This window comes from Amblyomma mixtum, chromosome 5 (genome assembly GCF_055824585.1).
Source record: "Amblyomma mixtum isolate Tamu chromosome 5, ASM5582458v1, whole genome shotgun sequence".
Classification (NCBI taxonomy): domain Eukaryota; kingdom Metazoa; phylum Arthropoda; class Arachnida; order Ixodida; family Ixodidae; genus Amblyomma; species Amblyomma mixtum.
In genome coordinates this window covers 105,702,056-105,728,288 of record NC_143016.1, presented here as the reverse complement: position 1 = coordinate 105,728,288, position 26,233 = coordinate 105,702,056, and the positions used below count along the sequence as shown (strand labels likewise).

General features: G+C 42.0%; 1 protein-coding gene across 1 annotated transcript; it reads right to left on the bottom strand.

The window, feature by feature from the left end:
• Positions 1–281: 281 nt before the first annotated feature.
• On the bottom strand, positions 282–25,556 carry Cog3 (conserved oligomeric Golgi complex subunit 3). The gene is made up of 20 exons (XM_089545792.1): positions 25,377–25,556; positions 24,718–24,852; positions 24,554–24,615; positions 24,292–24,457; positions 24,128–24,202; positions 23,956–24,048; positions 23,329–23,576; positions 20,749–20,967; positions 17,702–17,807; positions 17,561–17,594; positions 16,601–16,761; positions 14,765–15,017; positions 10,747–10,832; positions 9,650–9,739; positions 9,385–9,505; positions 5,532–5,614; positions 3,960–4,094; positions 3,233–3,439; positions 909–1,007; positions 282–640 (listed from the first exon to the last, which is right to left on the bottom strand). The coding sequence occupies exons 1-20, from the start codon at positions 25,548–25,550 to the stop codon at positions 605–607; spliced, it is 2,583 nt and encodes an 860-aa protein (XP_089401918.1). The 5' UTR covers positions 25,551–25,556; the 3' UTR covers positions 282–604.
• Positions 25,557–26,233: the final 677 nt, after the last annotated feature.

Genomic DNA, 26,233 nt, shown 5'->3' with positions numbered 1-26,233 from the left:
GCTGAGGTGCAGCACAAATGGGCTTTGGCTGAACAGTGATCATCTCTCAAGGCACATTGACTGTGGCGTTTTGCAATAACAGACATACTAATGCATGATATATGCTATATGTGATATATAATGATATATGCAGTGGTCTCGTTTATTTGGAATTAAACACATCAGGTGCCCTCTATTATGCCCATGAGGCATGAGAAACAGTCTGTACATGTAGCAAATGCAGGTATTGAAGCCAAGGGTTATGGTGACATGGTACTAAGGGAGACAGAGAGACAAGCACGTGTTTCCTTACAAATATTTAATACCTTTGTATATGAACAACCCCCTCGCACTATAAAATGTAGAAAAACAGCCAACAACGCTCTTTCATACAAGTGGCTCTCCAAATAACTTAGCATTTTTACATCTATGTACATATTTGAAGCATTCACACAATACCAGAGACATACAAGCGCTAGAAAAAAAAAAAAAGAATTTGTGGCGTTTGCAGATTGCTGCCTAGCTTTGCTTACATCGGCCTGCTGCTTAATGCTGCATTAGTATTTGCATCTTTCAGTGCTTAGATGTTTGCCTTTGAGCTATCGGGCAGCTTCTCGCATGCAGTTCACTTGGTTTGAAATCCTGTTAATACAACATTAATCTGAAAAAAAAAAGAAAAGAACAGATGCATCAGTGACCACACTTAATTTCTAGTCAAGTTCACCATAAGTAGAAAATGTGTTACAGACGACTCAAAAAAGAAAATAAAGGTAAGCACCTCTACACTTTGCTCTTGTTCATCTACGAGTTTTGTAAGCACTTAACAAGTGCATCACAGCATGTCGCAAATGCTCCATGCTTTGTAAATGCTGACCACTCAATACTGCTTTACAATCTTAAAGACCACAACAATGAACGTGTCAACTAACCTGTTCCACAGATGGGCAGGCAATGATTCGTTGGTCCTCCTCGGAGTAACTTGTTTTGACAATCTGGTTCAAGTTCTCATAGGCTGCCAGCACTTTTGCCTAGAAACAGAAGTGTGTCCGGCATATTTCAAACATCATAACATGAAGTAAACAGTTATGAACAAAGCATAAAAGCACACAACATTTCCTCTGCAGGCAGCACCTCAATTTTGTATATTTTATTAGCATGACGCTGAACACATCGCACCAACCTAATACAAAACTTTGTCTTAATATTTCGATCACATTACAACGATGCCAGCTCAGCTTGGCCCACATTCGCCTAAAAAAGAAGGGTGCATGTGTTTAAACCTCACTTGAGCTAACCTAAACATGGTGACATCTCACTGCTAAGCTGACTATGTGCACTAAGTAACTGCATAAAATAACTATATACACATATAGAGATAGCCCCGGACTAGCCAAGTTTCTACACGTGACAAAGCTATGCGACTATCTAACGCAGCATTTTCTAATGTCCAGTAGCAAAATTTTTTAATTTTTTTATAAAACTGGCTCATAAAATAGTTATGTGTAAGCTAACCATGAATATGGTAATTCTTGAAGTTGTATACTTGACACACCTGAGCAAAAGTTCGGCTGTCAGCGTTAATCCAAATACATATCTCAAGTCTCAGCGGTCCCGTGACTGTGCGCACAAAATCTGGCAGCCACAGGTCCAACAGTTCTACCCTTTCGAGATTTGTCCGTGCTCTCTGCTGCAGGCCTCTGGGAATACCTAAACATGCAATGTTCTATGGCTCATATTTAGCTAAATACATTCACGAAAGAGTGCATATTTAAATCAAAACTGTAATAAGTGTCACGGAAAAGCGTAGGTGACTTGGGAGCTGTTTGGCCACTGGGGGCAGAAATCTTGCTTACACAAATTCACTAATTTGGAGGCTCAGAGCACCCTTATCGTTTCACACTTTTTGAAAAGCTGACTAGGTGGGAGCACTGATTGCTCTCCGGCGTCCGATGGCACTCAGGCTGCTGGAGCGATGCTTTTTAAGAATTCTGTAAAAGATAAATGTGCACATAATGCAAGCGGGATTTGACGAGGATATGAAGTTTTCTATGAAGGGGCTGCATTATCCACGGCATTCTTCACTGCTAATTTTACCATCAGCAAACCTACATCCATTTTCAAACACAGCACATTCATGTGGGAATGTCCGTCATTATGGAGAACATGCATTTGGTATGCAATCATTGAATGATCCACAAACAGAACATTGCTCGTCAGTGTCTACATGGCAGCTTCCTTGTTTAAAGGGGGATATGGCCTTCAAATTGTAAAAGATGGCAAAAATATTTTTTGAAACTAATTGCGTCCACTCGTATGCCTCGTTTTCTATGCTGTCCCGAAATTCAAACACTGAAATCCACAGGGAAGTACTCTAAAAAAATTGTTTCGTGAACCACAGTGGTACTGCATATTGGGGAACATACCAAGTTTTATGGCTTGGCTGCTGATTCGAAAGACGTGAGTTCGATGCTGGCCGTGGTGGTTTAATTTCGATGGAGGCGAAATTCTAGAGGCCCGTGTGCTGTGCGATGTCAGTGCTCGTTAAAGAATCCCAGGTGGTCGAAATTTCCAGAGCCCTTCACTACGGCCTCCCTCATAGCCTGAGTTGCTTTGGGACATTAAGCCTCCATAAGCCATAAACCAAACAAGTTTTATGACTAGATGCTCACCTTGTGGAGCAGATTTTGTCACAATTGTTTTGTTTGTTTTGAACCTGATCGTTTTGGTGCACTCACAAAACTCCACTATCTTTCATCATCATCCTCACCTGACTATGTCCACTGCAGGACAAAGGCCTCTCCCATGTCTCTCCAATTAACCCTATCCTGTGCCAGCTGCTGCCACTCTATCCCCGCAAAACTTCTTAATCTCATCCATTGCCCACCTAATTTTCTGTCACCCCCTGCTACGCTTCCCTTCCCTTAAGGATCCTCTTCAAGGAGTAGGGCACCTAATTTTGGTGGCATGTTTATAGAAGAACATTTGTAGAAACAAATTTTCTTCTGATATAATGCTGAAATTTTGTGCACTTAAGTTTGAAGGCATTGCTAACAAGGAAAAGAAGTTTCATCAAAATCAATAAAAAAATTAGAAAGGTGGTGTTGAAAGCCACACATCCTTAGTCAAAATCAATAAAAAAACTCAGAAAGTTGGTGTTGAAAGCCACATCCCTCCTTAGGCCTCATTGTGCCTCTTGAATCACAAGGGCAACAGTGGTTTTTTGAGCACAAGCTATGATTCTTTCCATTCGTACCTTGATGGGCTTGAAGAGGATCTGCTCAGTGTCCTTGTTTGCCAGATACAGAGCCATACTTCGGCCCAGGGAGGTCAGGCTGCTCTTCAGGTGGCGATAGGCGCTGCTCACCACTGATCCCACTGCGTCGGGTGAAGCAAATGGCTGGTTCCGCAGAGACACTGTTCGTGTTGGCTCTTGCTGCTTCACTTGCAAAATAAGGTTGGCCTGCATGGGAGCAGGGAACACTGGCTTATAGAAACAAGCCGGCCATCTAGAGAAGTTCTCCTCATTCTCGTCCTTGACAATGACGACTCTGAATAAAGACTGGCCCTAAATACAGATTTTGGAGGTCATAAAGGCGAGGCTAACAATACAGAGGTTGTACAGTTCTTGAATCAGAACACTTTGCATTCAAAACTCAAATAACTGAGCACTGACATCGCAGTGCTTAGTGCTGCGCCAGCATTTTTGTCTGTCATGAATTCAAGTTCTTTGTTGTAAACATTGCTTTCCGGAAGCCCCGCTACAGCTCATTCTACCCCCACATTCAATATATGAGCACATCTCGTAGAGCGAAGGACGTCAAACGATCTCCTAGCTGTGGTAGTCAGGAATTAGAAGTGAAAGCAAGATGCAGCTTTTGTATGACTGAAAGGAACATGCTCACGCATGTTTGAAGCATAACACACAAGGCAATAACCGCATGCATTCTGAAGAAACAAGCTCCTGCTGCATATTCCCATACCTTGTCCAGGAAGTCTTGGAGTGGCCCAATAAGCATTTTTGCTGAACTGCCAATGAACTCCTCACAAAGGGCCTTCAACTGGTTGTCCACTGCCTTCTTGGAATCTATCAAGTTCTCCTTCAGAGATAATGATCCCTAGAAAGAACAGCAGAAGCCATGCCACTAATCAGACGCACATGATGCAGCATGCAGCTTTCAAACTGTTTAATGACATCACAGAAGTATTTCTGTGCTACTTGATGGAGCGCGTCAGTGAATTTAAAGGGAGGATGGACTTTAGTGGACACCAGTGCAGCTGCAATCAGCAAGTCCGCCCTCTGGAGTCAGCTGCAACCTGGGCTATTTATTATTATTAGTTTGCAAAATGCCTTCGATCAAGCAGGGAAAAAGAGGCATGAGGAACGACTGTGAAAAATGAGAAGAAAAAGAAATCTGCCACTCATGAAATGTCATTACTATTATCATGCTGGTGTGTAATTCCAGAACATGTAAGTCAGCTAAATGACACAATACAAGAGGGAAGAACACAGGAAAAAGCTTTTTGGTTGTGGATTTCAAGCTGACAAAAAGTCGCATGGCAGTAAAGCAACCATTAAGATTATGAAAGCTGCATTGTCGTACACTTTGTAAGCATGCAAATACTATTCAAATATTTCACAGCTGCACTATGTCAAGTGGTGCTGACTGACCAACTCAGCAGCAGGCTTTTGCATCATATTTATCAAAAATTGCAAAGGCTTGCAATCATTTGATGCTCCACCATCGTTATAAAAAAAGTAATGACAGCTTCACTGGTCTTCCAACCCTTAACACCACAATCAGACACAGCACTTCATAGGTATCCAATTAATAAACCTTGCAACAGACTATGAGACCCAGCAAAACAACTGTACGTACTCCATTTCATACACAGCAGTCAACACTGCCAAAGCTAGCGAGCCTGTTTGCACAGGCTAAGCCTGCGGTAAAAAAGTAGTTCGCCATACAACCGAAGTGAACACACGCATATTTCATTGAGACAAATCACAGGTACCATGAGTGGCAACCTCCTGCACTTCATTTTACCTCTTAACACATTTTGTACTGTGATTGACTGACACTTCAAGAAGTGAGATTGACATGTTGCGGTATCACACGCAGCTGGTAGAGTGAATTGCTCTTACTCCGTCTGTGCTTAAACCGCAGTTCGCACTCGGTGAAAATTATGGCCAGAGGCCCCGAACACTGGGCGCCTCACAGCTTCGACTGTGATTTCAATGCTACCACTTCACTTTATAGTATCACTCTTTGTTTTCGTCCAAACACTGATCGAGGCTTAAGAACGAATTACATGTGGCAGAGTAATATCATTTTGCGGATGCACAAGTAGTTCCGCACCCTCCGCAGCGTTGCCTGCTACGTACGGAATGGAGCTGCAAAGCCAGCGACATTAAGATCAAGGATACAATTGCTACCTCAATATGTTACGTGCAACCAATTCTTAAAACCCAGCTTTTACTACTTTGCTCAGCACACCAGCATGCACGAACCTGAGGGGGGGAAATAATAAGCAAGAAAAGGTGCAATGCTCACCTCAAAGACAAACTCCAGCAAAGCATTGTTTGTTCCCAGCGAAAAAAGCCTTGACTTCTTATTATACAAGCTGAGCGCAGCATCTGTAAGAGAGTATGACAAACAAACAGGCTATAAGCACACAAAAAGAGGAGTAGTACTTTGCAGAACTTAAAACGTGACATGAAAGTAAAAATTCTGGCTGGTTTTTCGTGCTTTTATTGTCCCATTGATATGATTTTTTTAACCAATACAACTTTAAAAGCTTGGGGGGAACAAGAACTAGGTAAGCGTAAGGTTGACTGGTGTGAGGATATCAAACTGCTGCAAGTCAGTTCAGCTGTGCTTGCTTGCATGACTGAGCCATCTATTCAGTGCTTGCTAGGTTGAAACATTTGCAATTAACAGGAACACAGCCTTAATCTTTTACGACAGAAAAAAAAAAGTGAGTGTGTCTAAGAGCACAAAAGATGCAAGTTCTAAACTTACTTTATTTACAGGAAAGAAGGGGCTCACAAAATATTTACATGTGCCCAGAAAGATCTACAGGCTTTGGAGAAAGTTTGCTGTCATTTGACCAGGTGTTTTCATCACTTCCACTGATACACCACAACAATTACTTTATTTTTCGGTCAGTAAGTAGCACTGGCATATAAGTTGTGCCCCCTGCAGTAGGCAGTTTTACTGAGAAAAATCACACATAAGTCACACCTGTTGTTACATTTCGGTAAGCGCTAAGTTGCGCGGTAAGTTGCGCCCCCTGCAGTAGGCAGTTTTACTGAGAAAAATCACACATAAGTCACACCTGTTGTTACATTTCGGTAAGCGCTAAGTTGCGCGGTAAGTTGCGCCCCCTGCAGTAGGCAGTTTTACTGAGAAAAATCACACATAAGTCACACCTGTTGTTACATTTCGGTAAGCGCTAAGTTGCGCGGTAAGTTGCGCCCCCTGCAGTAGGCAGTTTTACTGAGAAAAATCACACATAAGTCACACCTGTTGTTACATTTCAGTAAGCGCTAAGTTGCGCGGTAAGTTGCGCCCCCTGCAGTAGGCAGTTTTACTGAGAAAAATCACACATAAGTCACACCTGTTGTTACATTTCGGTAAACGCTAAGTTGCGCGGTAAGTTGCGCCCCCTGCAGTAGGCAGTTTTACTGAGAAAAATCACACATAAGTCACACCTGTTGTTACATTTCAGTAAGCGCTAAGTTGCGCGGTAAGTTGCGCCCCCTGCAGTAGGCAGTTTTACTGAGAAAAATCACACATAAGTCACACCTGTTGTTACATTTCAGTAAGCGCTAAGTTGCGCGGTAAGTTGCGCCCCCTGCAGTAGGCAGTTTTACTGAGAAAAATCACACATAAGTCACACCTGTTGTTACATTTCGGTAAGCGCTAAGTTGCGCGGTAAGTTGCTCCCCCTGCAGTAGGCAGTTTTACTGAGAAAAATCACACATAAGTCACACCTGTTGTTACATTTCAGTAAGCGGTAAGTTGCGCGGTAAGTTGCGCCCCCTGCAGTAGGCAGTTTTACTGAGAAAAATCACACATAAGTCACACCTGTTGTTACATTTCGGTAAGCGCTAAGTTGCGCCCCCTGCAGTAGGCAGTTTTTCTGAGAAAAATCACACATAAGTCACACCTGTTGTTACATTTCAGTAAGCGCTACAAAAACGAACAGATGACGGTAGTCAGTCATGCGAAATTTGAGCGCAGTACTTCACTCGCCACTTGCTACCATAGGCAGGTGGAGTGTTACGCTGCTAGCCACCCTCCAGGTGGCATTCTGCTCAGCTACTTAGACAACTGGTTACACCTACAATGCTGACAACTATGTTACGACATGGAACGCAGCAGTGGGCACCTAAGAGCTGTGCTCTAAAATGCATTGAAGATCATTTCATCAGAGTGTGCCATGGAAACACACGCTTGTGCCAGCTGCCGTGTGCAAAAGATTCTTAAGCTATGGTCAAGCTGTGGCAAGCATGCCTTCAGCCCACAGTCTGACTTCTTTGTTGGGTTCATCGACTGGAGCACTCTTGTAGATTTTCGCCAGTCCTGGAAAACTTTTTCACTCACATCAAACTGACTCCCTGCTGTCCAGGTTCCTATTCTGCAGAGCATATTCAGTAGCACACAACAATAATTTTGTGTCATAGCTTTTTCGCCTTGCAGGCTGCGTCGTGGCGACATGCTGAGCGAAAGCCGAGCGTGACATGCGTGAAGCCAAATGGATGCGACGCCAAAATGGAAACTTTAGACAATATGGGCAGAGTGGATGCAGCGACAGTACACTGCCACCAGTGAGATCGCGATTTTACAAATAAAAGTGAAAGTGACTCAATTTTTTTCTCTTTTACTCGTCGAATTTATTCTCAGACGTAATTACCAAGGACTGCAAAAGATGGCATGCTGTCACGTCATTTTCCGCTGTATGCAAGTCAAACCGTCGTACAAGATGCACAGAAAAAAACTTCACAAAAAAAAACAAAACAACTTATATGCCTGAAAATACAATACTATTTTTCTGCTGTGCTGCATGAGCTTGTGAAATTTATGAAAAACAAACAGATTCATGTTACAATGCGGACTGCCTGAACGGTTCACAATGTTCAACTGAGGGCTGTGGCAGAGCTGAAAAAGTCATTCTGGCATGCAATGCTGCTGACTGGAGCAGTCTGGTGCCATGCATATGCATCAATAAGAGTTAAAAGTCACAAAATTGGTTTGTTCCTGAGCAACTTTACTTCCAACACTGGCAGTTACCTTCAGTTCGATTCAATTTTCTTCACGCTCCCATGCACGCACAGTGCTGAGAGAGTCCTACTTATCTACACTTAATGCTTATCTTTAACACCTACTTATAAGAACTGCCCCTTAAAGGTGAACAAAAGAGCGTTGTTCGTTAACGTTTTTTTGTTTTGTTTCTAGGGTTTCCGTGAATAAACAGTTTTAGTTGCAGACAACACAGCCACAAATTAAACCCACGGAAATGAAAATATGCGTGGAGTATTTGCTTTCGTGAGACTCAACCTCATCACCCTGTGATGGCCAATGAAAATCCTATAATCTATGAAGAAAAACAAAGTAATTTTTTTTGGACACAATGTAAGTAATAATTTGATATAACTGCTGCATACTTGTGGTTTGGAGAACATATCACCGAAATAACAAGACTGAAGCAAGCAGACTATGTTTTTTTCCTTGCCTGCCGCCGCAGGTGTGATGCGGCCAACAGTCTGCTGCGTCACTCTGCGTATCACTCTGCCGACGCAGAGCCGCAAACCACCTTGCAAATGGCTGAAAGGCACTCCGCGTGTGCTTTTCACTATGGTTACCATGTTGGCTGACTCCTACTACTTTCCGCAGTGAGTTTAAAAAAAAAGGGCAGGAGCCGGGACGTTTTATCTAATTTAATAGGCAAATCGACCACACAGGATAATAATTCGAAGTTTCTAAGAATGCTTGCAGCATGAAGATCAAGTTCCCGCAGTGAAAAGATGAACTTAGAATTCACTTTGGTGCACCTTTAGATGTGAAAGAATTTAAAAATCAGAACGTATGCTCATAAAAAGAATGGCTCAGAATGACATTCTTGAATGCACATGCTTATGCCCATATCTTTTAAAAAATGTGAGAGTAGGTATAACAGTTCAAATACTGACCTAACCATTGACATGATAAAGTTTCTTATACTTTTTCTTTTTACTAATATTTTACTATCAGTATTATACACCACACTATTCCTTTCCATACTGTTTTTATGTTGCAAGTGAATAACTATGGATGTGTTCAATGTGAAACAAGAAGTTTACTGCACACAAATAGAAGACTAATTTGATGTTTTTAAATATTAAGCATAGCCACTGGTGCATACCTCGGATTCTTGTGAAATCCAGCGATGTCTCCTTGATGGCAAAGTCAATTTGAAAAGGTGCAATTTGTTCTCGCAAAATAAGCAAGTGCTTAATTTGAAACAGCTCTCCATCTAGAGGTGTCTGCAAAAAGAAAAATTACATTATCTCATCTAGATATTACCTGAACATGTTTGCACTCGCACGTAAAAAAAAAAACATGCTACTATGAGTGCAAGAAATGCAATGTAAAAAAAGAAAAAAAAAGGACACAATGAAATCAGTCACCTTGTTCTTTGAGATTTCTTTCCCAGCAGTTGATAAAGATTCGATGCATGTTGCCAGTACTTCCTGACTGAGACCTTGGAAGATGGTTTTCTGGCAAGAGAAGAAAGAGAAAAAAAATGTTGAAGTACTACTTAACACTTTTTTGGGGAGGGAGGGAGGCTAAACAGAACAGTGTTCCAGTTAGCTGCCTTGCACTGGGGGAAAAAGATGAGAGGATGTAAAAGCAAAAGAGGAGGACGGGGTAATAAGAAAGGACATCATTTAAAGGCTTTTTGGCAGGCTAACTAAATGAACGCTGTAAAAAGATCTTGAAAAAAAAAAAAGAAACGAAAAGCACACTTAAAAGCAACACAGAGATGCTGAGAATTAGACAAGCCACAGAAACCAATACCAGACAAAGTGAGCTATACAAATGTGGCAACGAAGAGATTATGGTAAATTAAGAGATAATGAGCCTACAAATGGTGACTGCACTGTAAGCACCTGAACAAGCACCCTATCAAGTGTACCTTTCACTGGCCTGCATAATTTTCAGGGTGTATTTCTCTTGCTTTGCTCATTACCTATGACAAATGGGATGTTGACATCAGAAATGCTACCAGTCCTGTACTTGTGGGTGCTTCACTCTACTGTAAATGCGCAATGACTTTATGCATTGTAAGGGCGCAACGCCCTTACACGCTTCATGTGAAAATATGACGCCAAGCAGTGTTCGGTATGCGTGTTTCCAAGACATCACTGAAAGAGAGTCCAGTCAAGCCTCAAAGCATCCTCTACCATGACATACGTGGATTGACTCAGATTACTCAATGCAGTCTCTCTGAGAAACTTCTTGCCAGTTACAAGGTGGCGTGTGATTTGCATACATAAACTGGGGGCAGTTTTTGTTCGTGTGTCAATCTTATTTTTGTTCCTAACAGCATGAAATGCGATGGGTGGCTTACACCATGCAACACTTTCGTGGCCCTGAGGTTGGGATTGTGGCAAGCTTGCAAGGCAGGCACAGAACAGAAAAGACATGACTATGTCATGCAGCATATGCCACATTTGTCTGCTCCTGTTGCACAAAAGTGGATGCAGCTTAATCCAGTACTCACGTCGAGACAACGGTAGAGTTTTGAGAGGCACACTAGCGTCCTTCGAACTGTGGGGTACCACATTCCATGCAGGTCAGCAGGAGAATCTGAGAAAATTTGATGTATCGCATTTCAGTCACACTGCAACACCATGCTTGAGAGAAACATTTGCTCATTAGAAAAATGCTCTTAAAAACAGGCACTCCTCGCTCAGTGACAGATATGTACATGGCCTCTCCCCTAAATAAATTTACTGAGAACAATTAAATGTAATTTTTATTGACTACAACAATTTATAGTCACTAAAGCAAATGCAGTTGCGGTCCAGTGTAATAAAGTTGATGGGAAGCTGATGTTGCTTCATCAGACCCACTGTTTTCTTAGATGCAGAGGGATATGTGTTAAGTTACATTTCAAGGAAGATTATGCTTCATTGTATTTATTACGTCATATTATGAACCATTTCATTAAAATGTGGTTTTAAATGCAACCAAAGCATTGTTAAAAAAAAAAAAGGTTGGAAATAGTCCCCCTCCCTTCCCTTCCCTTCCCCCAAAGAACACAAGTTCATTTGGAATGACTTCAAACTTGAGTTATTTTAACACTGAATTCTTCCTTTCACCACACAGCATATAAGGATGTAGTAGTTAGGTTGTATTTCACACATAAAAATCTAGCTGCTTGTACTATCACCAATGAATGAAACGCGAATAAGAAAACTGAGGCAGTAGCACAAAAATACCACCATATTAGCTTTTGGAGAGGAAATACAAGCGAGGCTGATTAACACTTCTGAAGAGTATTCATGCCTTTGAAATTAAAAGAGCCTGAGCAAGTTTTGACCTTCCCCTGGCTAAAATATTCTTATTTTGCATTTTATGGCTCAGTTGTCTTGTTCGCATTTCATTTCTTGCAGATAGTACAAGTTCAGACAAAATAAATGCACACAAGATGCCATCTAGAGTAAACGGATTATTATGATACTGCACCAGTTCAATAATTGCAGTCACCATAAAAATCATTATTTTGAAATACAGTAGTACTCCAAGGAGGCTCTACATTATTTTCATTAATAAAATTAACATCAAAGCTGACCCTGCTGTGACCAAGTATCTTGTTCTCATTACCACAAAGCACAATGACCAATACAAAGGAAAGACAAATAGTAAATATACAGCAGCTTCCCGCTGTTTCATTTTTCAGGGGACCGCGAAAAAAAAAAACAAAAAAAATGTACTAGCCGGAAGCGTTCATGAAAAAAAAAATCATTGCCTGCCGTTTTTGTTTTTTATCTCCTAGCAAGGGCATCATGGTCTTTTGGAATTTGAAAGGCTTCGCAGCTCTTGCAACTGTTCACATTCAAAAAATGTCCTAAATGCCCTGCGATGCAAAGGAGGCAACAGCAAAGAGCTGGCGGAGCGGGCGATTTTTGGGCACACGTGCGCGATTCTGCACTGCTTTCGCGGCAGCTGCAGCTTCAATTCTACACAACCTCCATCTATCAAGACCTAGAAATTGAATTTTTTGGGCTGCAGGCGTCAGGGCAAATGCGACTGACAAAAGCATGCCTCGGAGCCAACCCATGCAACTGTACGACTGTAGTACCTCCACTCTAAACACAAATACGCCTTTATGAGAGTGAAAAAGGGAGTAAGCTGTCCTCTAGCGCACTGCCTTACAAAAGGAAGAGTGCCTTTTTACTCCTTTCTGTTCAGAGTAAAGCGCAGCTCGTACAGCATAGTTTCGTTTTCGCGCCTTCGTTCGTTCGCACTCATGTCGCGGCGGAGATGGAACTGCACCTAAAGCTGCAGAAAGATTAACATTGCCTTCAAAGTATGCTCGGTATCAACGTGGGTGCAACACGCCGGAAGCCGATGATGGAATCTAGAGTCCTGCTTAAATATGGTCGGTTTGTCATCACTGTTTGGCGCTCGCTAGACATAAAATGCTGTGGCCCGGGGTAAAGCATTATCACGAAGTGACATTCGCGATGTAGCATGCGGAAAAGTACCCATATTTGTGACGTAACAGTCAGGTCTGTATTGCATGGGCATCTATGAAAACTTGGACGGGAGTGGCTCACGAAAACGTAGCAGCCGAGAAAATGCAGTGACTGAGAATGTAACAGCGCGGTTCTACTGTATATTAACATTAGACAAGAGTATTGCACCACAGTGCCAAATAAAGTCTGCAAACTAATTAGATGAGGCTAAAGATAGCAGAATTCTGCAGAACCGTCGCGTCAAAAAAATATTAACTGCATGCAAGAAGCCACCCTTTCACTTAACGGACATGAGCAGCAAAGAATACCTAAGTGTACCTCACTTCCTTAGCATGCATTTCCAACATCTGTCATAAATAATGGCTTTCATTTCAAACATAGCCTTTAGTTGTGGTCTAAATGCTTTCAGTCAGAGGATAAAGGGACATGTGAAGCTTGATCACAGCATAGGCTACCAGGGTTGGGCCTTCACCCACAACGTTTGCAAGCTACGTCAATCTCTGTCCTAATCCGAGACAACACAAAATGTAAAGCATGACAGTGTGCCTTTTAGATACCGGGTATTTCAGCAAACACTTTCAAAAATTTTTATAAATAGGCTTTTTGGGGTAAAAAATTGGCTTTTGCGGCACAGTGTTACCAGTGTTGGCGGACACCAGAAAGGCGGTGTATTGCTTTAAGCAGTGAGCTGGTTAACTAATTTTTAATATTTAACTTCTTAACTAGTAGAGTTAGGCGCCTAGTTACAATTAGACATTTGTAGCCGGTCGTTACTAATAGCCATATCAGTTTTTAGAATTTCGAAAACGCGGTTACCTTCGCCGCTGTGACTTGATAAAATCTGGCTGCATCGTGAGAAAATACATGGGCTTTTGAAAGCATGCAGGCAAAGCAACCCCTCCAGAGCACGTAACTAGTCCAAAAAGCCAAATTTCGTTGAGCCACAGCTCCAACGCTAATCACGTTTTCTAATTTCTAAAAACTGATATGGCTATTACTAAAGACCGGCTACAAATCTCTAATTACAACTAGGCACCTAAGTCAGCTAGGTAAGAAGTTAATTATTAAAAATTGGTTAACCAACTTACTACTTCAGACGATTCACCAGTTTTCTGGTGTCCGCCAACACTGGTAATACTGTGCCGCAAAAGCCATATTTTTATCCCAGAAAGCCTGTCTATGAAAATTTTTGAAAGTGTTCGCTGAAACACCCTGTATACTACAGTCCCAACTCTGCAATCTCTGAGGAAGCACCAGACTTGCATGCGACCTCCTCTGAGCACCAAACGAAAAACTTGCACGCAGTGCACATTTCTGCAGTAGTCTCAAAAAATCCCCTCAGTGATGTGGTATTCCTGCACGCCACGTCTTTGCAAGGAGCGCCAATCAGCGCCTGAAATGGCATGGAGTTTGGCTTGGCTGGCTGAGCTACTGTCGCCATAGACTGGTGGTGAAGCCACTGCACGCACGACAGAGGTGAATGGGAAATGCGAAATTCTAGGAGTTCGCCCAGATTAACCAGTGCGAGCTCAGCTGCCTGTGAAAACGAGGGCCTGATGCCGCAGACTTGCAGGAGCATTCTCCAGGACAGTACTGGCAGTTATGATAATCCCAATTTTCAAACTAGCAACTGCTTAAATTAATTAGGTTTCTACTGCATTTGTCAAAAACAAGTTCTAACTTTTTGTTTTCATTCTTTAAATGCGCAAGAATGTTAATGCTTAAAAGCTACAACAAGAACCATGATGGCATTTTTACTTTTACAAGAATGCTCAACTTGTTCGCTTTCCAAATTACCACACGTTCCTTCTTTTGTCTATTGAAACATTTCTTTTTTCTAGGTGAAAATCATTTCATTTTACTGTGTATTTAAATTTCAAATTTCAATTAGGTTCCCACTGTAAAATATTCGATAGGATTCACATGGTTTGTTGAAGAAGTGAGCGAGGGAATGCATCACCGCACAAAATGCAGAGCAGTCAAAGCTGCACAGTACTGAGCTATTTACAGCCAAAACTATTCTCAACATTTGCTTACATCCTTTGTGCCTCGTGGATACATCCGAGTTCTGCGATGAAATAGTTGTGTGCATGGTAGTGCTGCCACTACCGGTTTCGGTGACCTGTTGTGCGGACGACACCTGAAGCACGGCCACTTCATGGGGCTTCTCGCCGTGGTGGGTGCTTTGTAAATGGGGCAGGCTTCCCGATGCAGAGGAGCCAAGGGACACCAGCGATCCACGGGAACTTGATCTGCTCAAGGAATTTTGTGCCAGACTCTCTGCAATGCTCTGCACAGAAATGAAATCCACAAATCAGAAACACCATTAGGCACAAAGTCTTGCCATGCTGATATGGCTTTCAAAGAATGTAATTATAAAATTGGAAGCCTCTTGAAACATCACTAATGGCCCATCTAATATCTTCACATCATCGCTCTATGTAAAATTCACGTTACTAAACCTAACAGACAATAAATGGTCCTAGCAAACCTAAGAGGCAGCAAAGCCAGTATCCAGTCTTCTAAATGGTGAGTTCCTGCATTTCTTAACCTATGTATAATCAAGCCCTTCACAAAGAACAGCAACATTTCCTTAAGTACAACATGTGTCTACTTTAAGTTCACACTATGTACAGTGGGACCAAGCTCAAATGTAGTCATTCTGAATACAGTAAGTGAGAGATTACAGGCTCCTTCACATCTCTGTGATGAGAATTCAGTGTGAAGGAAGTTGTACAGCATGCAACAGCTGCAAAACTTGACAACCAAATTGAAAATAACACCAACTTGTTAAATGATAGTTGAATGCTCATTCAACACGCGACTACTTGCATGCCATTTCCCACGTCCTCTTATCTGTAGAGTTCCAGGGACTTAACAAAAACAAGCTTTAAATGCCTTTGAAATTTTTTTTTATGAAATGTTAGTTGAATTCACTATGTTGGTTGCATGTTAGTAGCTGCTTCAGCTTGGTTTGCTCTCTTCTCAAAATCATAGTTTTTACAGATAGAAGCTTATGTCAGCTGATATGTGCAGATGGGCACACCTAAAGCTTTAATAGCTGGAACATCCTTGGCAATCAAACTGAACAACCAGTTAGGGTAGCTAAGTTACAGTCCTTGTCAAAAGTAACGAGTCTCCTGCACATGTAACCATAGGTGACAGGAGACTGTATTGTGGTTTCAATAAGGCAAGCCTGGTGTTTTGAGGAGGCTAGCTTAGACTACCAGACTCAATCCGCCTTCTTTACAAGATGAGCTGCTGTTTGGCAAGTGCGAAAAAACATTGTGTCACCCAGAAAACTGGCTGAGCGACAAAGGTGCAATCTGCTTCCTTCAGGCATTAATCGCACATGTGAAGCGTCAGATGCATGCCTGACAGCTGCCATCATCTGTTGCTTGAACCAGTTGCCAGCATTACCAGAGCATGCGCACTAGAATCTGGAAGTTTGTTTTGAACCAGTGGAGCTCAAGAGAGGGCAGAAGACGAGAAGCGTGCATGTGTGGAGTGACCATGTGAAACCGTTGGATTCCGAGACCTTTGAGGAACGGGAGTCCTACAAAGAACTCACTACACAGCTTAGTGCCAGCTTTCTTTGGCCAAGTGCACAGCTGGCTTTTTAGTCCTGACTAACTGCAAGGTGTGGGGTCAAATCCCAGCTTTGGCAGTTGCACTTTTATAGATAGTGCGATACGAAAACACCTGCGTGCTCTACAATGTCAGTGTACATAGAGGACCCTAGGTATGTGCTAGAATAAATTAATCCACAGCAGTCTCCTATGGCATCTTTTATAACACCCATGTGGAGATTTGGAATGCAAACACCACATGCAATGACGAACTTTACATGCAATGAAATTGGCGTTCACATGCCTCCATCATCTCCAGCTTTTCTGGATATGCAAGGTCACCAGGAGCTGGGTTGTAGCCCAGGATATCTGTGCGAATGTAGACGAGCGTCCGGTAGACCAACCTCTCCTGTACGTCTTCCAGCATCTGCTGAGCAACTTTGCAAAATGCTCGCAACTCATTTGCTGCAAAAATCAGAACGGAATAAAGGACATGTATACAAAGTAGTGTCAAAACAGTTACTGCTTGACACGGAAACCTCCAAAGGAACGCTTTTTACGTTTTTACGTAACTTCCTATGCAAGCAATGCAAACAATGTAAACAAAATGTGCACTTTTGTGCTTTATCAAAGGTTAAGGCAGGCACTGATGCAACCATTATTTTTTCAGACGAAACACAAAGACATGGCAAGCAGAAAAAAAAAGAATCAAAGCGGACACCTCAAAATATAAGCTGCAGATTTTGCAGAAGAGTTTTTCATTCAGCGTATATTATATTTCTTCCAAGCAGCTTCAATCAAATGATGCTGTCCTATGCAAAGGAAGTGCCAAAGAAAGGACGGCAAAAAACACACACATAAACTTCTTACTGCAGTGAGCTTTAATTGTTTAAACGTAAACAAAAAAAAAAAGGAGCTGCACTCATCACATCAATTTGCATGAAATTGTATTCTGATACTGCATGTAAATGCCCTGTGCATAATTCATGTATGATAAAGTAAGTAATGTATCAACAAGCAAACAATGTGTATTTATCTCTTCCTTCAAGAGACGAAAATCACCTTGTCAAAGACAAAAGCTGACAGCATCGCAATACCACAGAGTGCAGTAAAACAAAGGTGAGATTTAAAAAATATCGCTTACTATATTTATTGCTGGTGGTGTCCTAAAATTTTTTTTTTTCTCATCCGAGAATATATGTTAAAGAGAGATGATTAATGCCAAAAAGAAATTTGAAAAACAGCTACTTTCAAGCACACTTACGATTTGCAGCAACATGTTGTTCCATCATTTCAACCTGGAAGGAAAAAAAAATTGAGTTCATGAATTTTTTTCCTACCATAGCAAAATACCTGTATTACTCAAGAGTAATAAAACACAAAATAAGAACACAAACCATTGTACCTTCAATATACTGCAAAGTTCTGCCAGCGTTTCCAGATGATTTATGTGAATGATGATTGGACGAAAGACATCATACAGCCTTCCACAAAGGTGACTCAGGAACTCACTGAAAGAAAAGAAAGAATGACACACATGGCATAAAGCCTACCATTCTGGTGGCAGCTACAAATGTTCTCAATGCCATGACTCAAATTTCTGTGCTATGTGACTACTAATAATATATATGAGCTTAACAGAAAAAATGCAAAGAACAGTCCAGTCCAGTGTGTTGCTATGTGCAAGCCTTCAGTTTGAGAGTGGTTACACCAGAATACCTCAATTTTATTTTTTTATCACAAAACTCTCTTGTTTTGCTACAGCAGAGCACTGTATGCTACAAAGAATGGCCATGCCATTGCACTTGAATTTGCTAAGAGGCACCTTTCAGACAGGAAAGGTGGTCAATATTAACAGTGAGCTGATACACTGCTACTGTGATGGACTGACCATCATTCGTCATTGTGGTATGACTTGAACACTGCTGTATGCAAGCATGGCAAAGGATGCCAAAAACTTGCTCTGCACTGTGTTACAGTTTGGCTTGGAGGAAACAACAAAGGAAGCGCTTTCAGTTTGTCTTGTCGCGTCCTCTGTCTGTGTTCGTAAGTGCTGGTTTTCAATACAAAGTACTGTTGTTGTTTACCTTGTCTACTGACAACAAAGAACCCAAAAAGAGGAAATATGGTTTATGGTTTAAAGGGTTTAACGTCCCAAAGCGACTCAGGCTATGAGGGACGCCGTAGTGAAGGGCTCCGGAAATTTAGACCACCTGGGGTTAAACCTTTAACGTGCACTGACATCGCACAGTACACGGGACTCTAGAATTTCTCCTCCAAAGAAATTCAACCGCCGCGGTCGGGATCGAACCCGTGCCTTTCGGGTCAGCAGACAAGCGCTATAACCACTGAGGCACTGCGGTGGCTGGTAAAGAGGAAATATGGTAAGGAGCTGGTTGCATGTGTCTGCTTAGGTCATGGCCACAGAGACAAGGCATCCCGTGCAACATGTATTCCTGAGAGCTTTAACCCTTTGAGGGTCGAATTATTTTGAAGAAAACTTTCCCAGGTGGTCAAATTACTTTATTGCGGATCTTGAATCTACAAAATGTATATAATCGAGAATAAATAGTAAAAAAAAATTAGGAACAGTACTTTGGTGACAGCTTCACTCACAACTGGAAAATGTTCAATAGAATAGAAGAGCAACGGTGATTAAGCAAGCTAAGAGCAGCACCAATAAAGATAGAAATCAACTTTCACCGCCTTTGCAAAACAGTGCCCACAAAGAGAAAACATGTTTCGCGCGACTCCGTTGCGATCCTGCGGCGGAATCGAAACCGCGTAGGCGCGTTGCCACAGAGGGCGAGAATACCTCGCGAGCAACGGTGATAAGCAAGCTAAGAGCAGCGCCAATAAAGACAGAAATCAACTTCGGCAGCCCCTGCAAGATAGTGCTGACAAAAAGAAAACTCAAATTTCGCACGACTCCGTTGCGATCACGCGGCGAAACCAAAACTACAAAAGGGGTGTTGCCGCAGTCTGTGCCGCCGCGCTAAAGCTAGACATAAGTTCTGCTTATCTCCGTAAGAAGGCAGCACAAAATTCAAACACTTCTTGTAAGTCCTAAGAGGTGGCAGCACCCCCCAGTGAGCACGCATTGTTCTTTTGGCGCAAAATTTCAAACGGAAGATCGAAACCGTACCCGTACGGCAAAGACCTTGCGGGACAGAAAACCGCCGCCGTACATATACGGCAAAAACCTTCAAAGGGTTAAACAACAGTGCTTTGGAAGAAATCTGAAAATGCATCTTTGGTATCATAGCAATCTAAATAGCAATCTAAAGTCTCACATATGAAAAAAAAACTCACACGCCCGCCTGTAAGCTGGCAGACATATATCGAGAAAGCTGATGAGAGAGGGCTAAGAAAAGAATATGAACAGACCTGAACCATTACAGGCATGGTGATGACTCAAAGTGCACTTGTAGAATGAAATGTACATGCTCAGTCAAGTGACTTTCCCCCCTTACGTATGGTTTGGTGACTTCAACCAACAGTACACATAGGCATGTAATTAAGCCCCTCAAAACAGTGCAAATTCATCTTGAAGTTTCACGTGAGCTACCTCTAACAGCCAGTGGAAGTAACATGTGTCGTAATGCATAAAATGCAAAAAAAATTGTAGTGACTATTGATGGACATCCAATTGCTAAAAACCTTCTCCTTTTACATAATTTTTCACACAGCATGCTGTCCTTAAAAACACTTGAATAGAAAGCTAGCACATCAGGGATTAAGCAAACTTTATTCAGGAGTCTCTAGAATTTGTTGAACAGAGGTAACTTAAAATTAACGGCCTTGTCAGATCAAACATGCAGCACGACAGCATAACAAGTCCACTAAACATTTAGTTTAGAGGACTTTGCCTTGCGCAGTGATACTATGGAACAGCAGAAATGCAATGTGGGAAATCAATGTGTCACAGGGAAATGACAAAAATTAAAATTAATAAAGTGTGTAAATATTCAAAGTATTAAACATGTCCTAAAATTTTAAAGATTAGTATATTCATTTTGTTCATTTTGTAACTTTTAACATCTCTGGAAGGCTTGTTTAAATAAACAAGCTTAGAAACACTTAATAAACATTATTACATACAACGCAAGCAGTAATGGTACAAATACGTTCACATAAAGGTGGCTAATTTCTGAGATAAGAGGCACTTTTAGCACTGTGCTGAGCAAGTTCTTCATTTGTGGCGGACTATTGCTGAGGCCATTGTGTCAAGCTACTGACACAAGTAAGTTTGGGCATTAAGTAAGTTTGGGCAAAGCAATAACCGGTGAAGGGATTTTGCAGCAACCATTACTTTAGATTCCAACATGAATGTTAGCAAATTACAACAATGCAAACCTCGCACCCTGTCAAAGCTGCCCTAAATTTTTCCAGTCTGACAGGGTTGCGACAACCGCCAGTTGTCACGGCAGCTAGTGGAAAGGGGGGACTTACTCGAGGAGTGCGGAGGTCTTGGTGAAGAACTGCATGTAGAGCTGGTGCTCGTCCTCACAGAGGTGCACCAAGAAGGCACAGCCGCTACGCACCAGGGCACAGTGGTCCCTCTGGTGGGTGGCCGCCAGCTCCTTCATGGCAGTCGACACACTGGACCCAAGCAGGGTCTCTCGCTGCCCAAAGTAGCACGTGTGGCAGGCATCCAGCAGCTCTCGGTACCTGCACTCACCCGAGACGAGCAATAGTACTTGAGGATGGAAGCACGAAGGTCATAAGGAGATAAATGACTGTGATCCTGTCTAAAGCTGACGAGGGGATAAAGGAGGTCATAACATGAGGCAGCACCTCAGCTTGCTATGACAAGTGTTTATGACGGTCTTGTTTAGCCATAGCATAACTTAGTGAGAGTACTTCAGAGGTTTTAAAGAGCAAACAAACAAAGTGAAATTCCCCTAACATTCAACACATGAACTACGAAGAACCACAGGAGCAAGACATCTTTTTCTCGTTAAAACTTAATCCATGCAGAAGGAAGTGATTAGCCTAGCAGGGTACACCAACAATGTCAAATATAGTGCAATGACACTTCTCCAACGAGCTCTAGTTCGCGCTAAGCTACCAGATGGAAAGTTCATTTGCTAAGGTGCGAAGCAGTGTGTCATAACCATGGCCCTATGCTAGGCACTCTTGATGCCTCATATCAACACCCGCTTTTGAAGACAAGACAGTCTTCTATTTCCACACTGCTTTATCCAAACATTTATCACAGTCCAGGCTTGTATGCGATAGCCACTTTACATTTTTGATAAAGGGACACTGCAGACAAATGTAAACTGGCCTGCATCGATAATGTACTGCATTGTAATTATCAAGAGACCACTCTCACCAAAAATGGAGCTGTTATAAGCTACTGGTTTCGCAAGTAAAATGCGTATGTTGGCACTGATTTTAGGGCTCGGGTCTTACACACTACACTACTCCACGATACACTTTAAAACGGTGGTAACCCATCCTATTTGTTAAGGATGTCACGTACAGAGTTGTATGTAACACTTACAAGTAATTGATTACTTGTCATAAATTCGATTTTCTTTGAATTCTGTCATACACTGATTGCTTTCTGCAAAGGCAGTGTTCTTGGCAATCCAATTCTCTCTTTTTTTTTTTAGTAATCATTAACCAGTAATCAGTCAATACCTTTTCAAAAAACAAGACTACAACTGCCAGTATAACTTAAGACAACCTGAACTTGGTGGAAAATGCTAGTGCTAGCATGAAATATTCCTTCAGAGTAGAGAGACACAGTAATCGGGCCGCTGTAAAGCCACATGTGCAAGAATGTCCAGACATGCACGCCGGAGCGGCCTGCATTTGACTAGCGCCGTGTTCTGTGGTTTGCATTTCTTTACGATGGCGTAACTGATGTCATGTTTAGTCAGCTTGAGTTTTGTCTCCTCACAATGTGAATCACAAAGTGCAGTGCTTTGAGTAACTATGGGGTGGTATGTTAGGTCTTCGTACGTTACGACTCTGCCCTTCTCTCCAGCATGTACTATCAGCGTCAAATGAAACGCGAACAAAACACCTGAAACACGAGCACAAAAAATCAAGCATATTAGAGGCTGGAGATGAAATACAGGCGTGGGCTATTAACATTTCAGAAGAGCGGTCTTTTCGGCTTCGATGGGAAAATCGACTGCTCATGTATTTTGCCTCCCTAGTATAATATCTGCGAGTTGTGCTGTTCGCGTTTCAATTGATGCTGATAGTACACCGAGAGACTTCAGAGTTGCTACTGATGTTACTGATAATACTGACAAAAACTTAAACTGGTCAAAATTAATGGCCTGCGGATTGCGATAAAAAAACTGATTAAGATAACCTCACTGTCTCATTCTAGTGCATTTATATTTTTTCTAGCTTATAAGAGTAGGAAGGAAAATAACTGAATAGTAATCGATTACTCTTGTGTAGTTGTTGTTACTCTTCGGGCGTCATAATTGACCACAGAAATTAGTTACATTTCAGATGAAGTAACTGTAATCGTACCTGGCTACATCTTTTCTGTAACACATACAAGACTGGTCATGAGCTGGAATCGTCTGGAGGGACGATTTTTAAATCCAATTTTCTCAGCGACAAATGCGCCTTTTGCTGCCAAAAAAATTACAACACAGCCAGGAAGAGCCAATAATCAACTTTTACTCAGAACACTAACTGGATGAAGTTGCCCTCAGGGTCCTTTAAGAAAAAAAATTGAGTTGCACAACTGTAGTTAGATGCACAGGTAAAGAGAGGTTTGAGATGGTTAGCATCATCTGACTGCAGTATCCTGAGTTCTAGTTAAACTGCAGAGCAGGTAGTGCACTGCATTAAAGTAATGTACGCTTCATTTGCTTCACTGTGCATGGTAGCCATTGCTCCAACTTGGAAGGAATGATGAACTAATCATGTCGTCAGCAGACGGTTCTGTGCTGAATGGCATGCTTATGACAAGGTGTCATTGAAAGAAGTGTCTTAGTCAATTTGGTTTTTTTCCAGTGCAACAAAAACAAGAAAAGGAAATAATTTAGTACTCACTCGGCATTTCGGTCCACACGTTCTTCAATTTGGGCCACCAGTGAATGAATTCTTGGAGCATGAGTCCTGAATTTGCCATACAAAAGCGCAAAAGAGTTGTCAGCAGAGCACAGCGGGTCCTTTCGAGACAAGACTTGATGCGTTGTGTGCTCCAGGGTGCTTGTCACATACGAACGAACCATTTCCAGTGCTTGCCACTGCAAGTGCTTGAACCTGACGAGGTAGGTGGCTGCCTCTTTATATTGCGGCTGAAACAGATTAACAATACAATTAAATGCTGGTTATAGGCAACTGCCTCATTGTGATTGTCAAGTGCTAATTCTGTGAAGTAAAGGACCATGACTGCAGTAATCTGTAAAAATATAACGAGTTTTCCACTCACTAAATGACCATACCCAAACAACTATCAAGTTGGTTTTAGTTCAGAGTTTTCTGTTTAAGCATAAAGATGGTGGTGCTCAATTGGACAAAACCTACGGTAAGCAAAGGAAGAACTACTGTCAAAAAAGTGGCACATTGTAGTATTTGCGTGAGGCTTGCAGAACTGATAGACATTTTCACATTGGTACTTGAACATATCTGTGAGCATAACAGCAGTGTAAAATACAGGCAACATAAAACACATACGTTCGACTCAAGATAGCTGATGCACTCATCCAGTCTTGTCAACAGGGGTATGAAGGTTTCATTCAGGACAGAAATGTCAGGAGAAGCCATTTTCTGAAGGAACAAAGAAGATCGTGAGAGAGTAAAATTGGTTAAATCAGTACAGCTATTACAAGCTTTTAATTCGGCTTACTTGAGATAATGTATCCAATTCCGTGAAGTAACGAAGCTTCTCAGCAATGCTTTCAACTGCATTCATGAGTTTTGACTGTAAGGGTGTCAATGAGAATGTGTTAGTAAATGTGACACACATATAACATTAGATGACCAGAAACTAGCAGAGAGAACTCCAGATACCTGCTCATCTAGCAAGTGTTCACAGGCTTCATGGAGTGCATTCGTCTTGTTAGATACAAACTCGTACTCCTCTTGGAGCAATCTGAGCTGCGCCATCGAGGCGTCGATCTCAGACAACAGCTCGCAACATTTCTCCCGATACGACGTCACCACGTCAATGTAGTTTCTGCATAAAATATCAGACACATGTCTCAAGGTCATCGCAGTAACTAGAGTAATAAAGCATTTCATACACGAAAAGTTGGGAAGTATTAGCACGTACGTGTACTCCCAGTCACTTTCTTCCATCATTTTTTCCTCCACCTCCGAGAACCACGTCAGAAACTAAAAAAAAAAAAAAAAAGATATTTCTGTATGATGTGGCCTGTCATAAAGCGATATATGCAGGAAATTTACGCGATACAAGCGTCGGAGCGGTTGGCATACCTGCTGTGCATTCGTAATCACAGTGTCTCCCCTCAGAACTCCTTGCAAGCATTCAGGAAGCTCGGACAGCTCGGGAACCAATGGCATCGCCTTGCGATTGAGGTCCGACGGCGTCACCGTCGTTTTCACTGGCATCTGAGATGTCCAGAAAATAGCAACGCACAAGCTTATTAACAGCACAGTTTTTATGTATCGAAAGAACAAGCTGACAGAACCATACCGAGGCTACCGAGGCCGAACATTGCTGTAAACAGCAGTAGTGACGTAGCGCTAAGCACGAAACTGAGAACGAATTTATGTTACGTGAATTTCACAGAATTTGTAGCTGCTGTATACCTTTCCAAAGTTTTCTATCTTTGTGTCTCCTACTACTGCCAAACAATTCGAGAAACCCAACTCAAAGGAGTAGCGAAGGTCGAGTGTGAATTAACATCTGATCGTGGTTGTTGTAGCGGGGATGAGTTGTTTACAACGAGCTTTATTGAGGACAGAAATTTTAATAACACGCAGTCAACTCTGGGGCACGCAGATAATTTTTCACTGCCCACGATCAAAAAGGCAACTGCGGTAAAACTACGGGTACATGGCAGAAGGCGGAACCAAAAACACATCGGTGCGCCACAGGAACGGCCAAGTAACGACGTGCGAAAACAACTCACACCAACGGGCATAGGGCGCTCCGCTACATGAGCCATGAGATGAGAGACACCTTCGGCTTGTTTTTCAGTGATCAGGGCCAGAGGTTCTGATGGGTGCTCCCAGTTTTCTAAGTTCTCCTTGATCTCCTTCATGTTTACATGCGTAGCGGATGCCATGTTGCCACATGGATGCATCTTGGCAACTATGGCTTCGGTGAGCGATGGGGGCGTGGCGATGGGTATCGAGCGTCAAAAAGAAGATTTGTATAAACAGCTATGTATTGTTAAAGAAGTTATATTCTATTAATTTGCATATGTGCACATTGTGGGTAGTTTAGTACAAAAAGACGTTTACGGATATCTTTCATTTGGATGTCGCGAGATGGCAGCCCTACAGCGTCAAACTTTCTCGCGCGAGATTTAAATAAGAATTTCCTCTCATTTGATCATTTGTGCTAGCAGCGACTGTAAGGCCTTATTTGACTCTCTCTGCAGAGCTCTAGACGCAGTGAAAACAATAATAAACCCTCAAAAAATATTTTTAACCGCGCATGTATACAAGACAGAGCGAGAGAAGCGAAATGGGCGAGGTGATCTCAGGCTTAGAGAAAAACACAATCAGATCGGTAAGGATTAGGATCGGATAACTGATTGAGTATTGATCAGCAAATTTTTATGTGCCAAGGCAATACTGTTGGCTACAAGTCACGCCGAGGCTAGGCTCTAGACTAACTTAGACTTTTTTTTTTGTTGCGATCAGCCAAAACACGGACATTTCTTTTTTCTTGTACAAAAATTTTCAGTTTCAGTTTCAAAATCTTAGCTTAGGAGAGAACCCCAAAATCATGTCCAGCAGCTGAAAGCCGTAGCCAATGAGC

What these genes read in the sequence shown, in the direction of transcription:
- Cog3 (XM_089545792.1), bottom strand. Translation starts at nt 25,550, where the DNA reads ATGCATCCATGTGGCAACATGGCATCCGCTACGCATGTAAACATGAAG. An exon ending in GAAAGTGACTGGGAGTACAC is followed by an intron (nt 24,458 to 24,553) that starts GTACGTGCTAAT and finishes TATTTTATGCAG; the next exon opens with AAACTACATTGACGTGGTGA. An exon ending in AACTTTGCAGTATATTGAAG is followed by an intron (nt 17,595 to 17,701) that starts GTACAATGGTTT and finishes TTTTCCTTCCAG; the next exon opens with GTTGAAATGATGGAACAACA.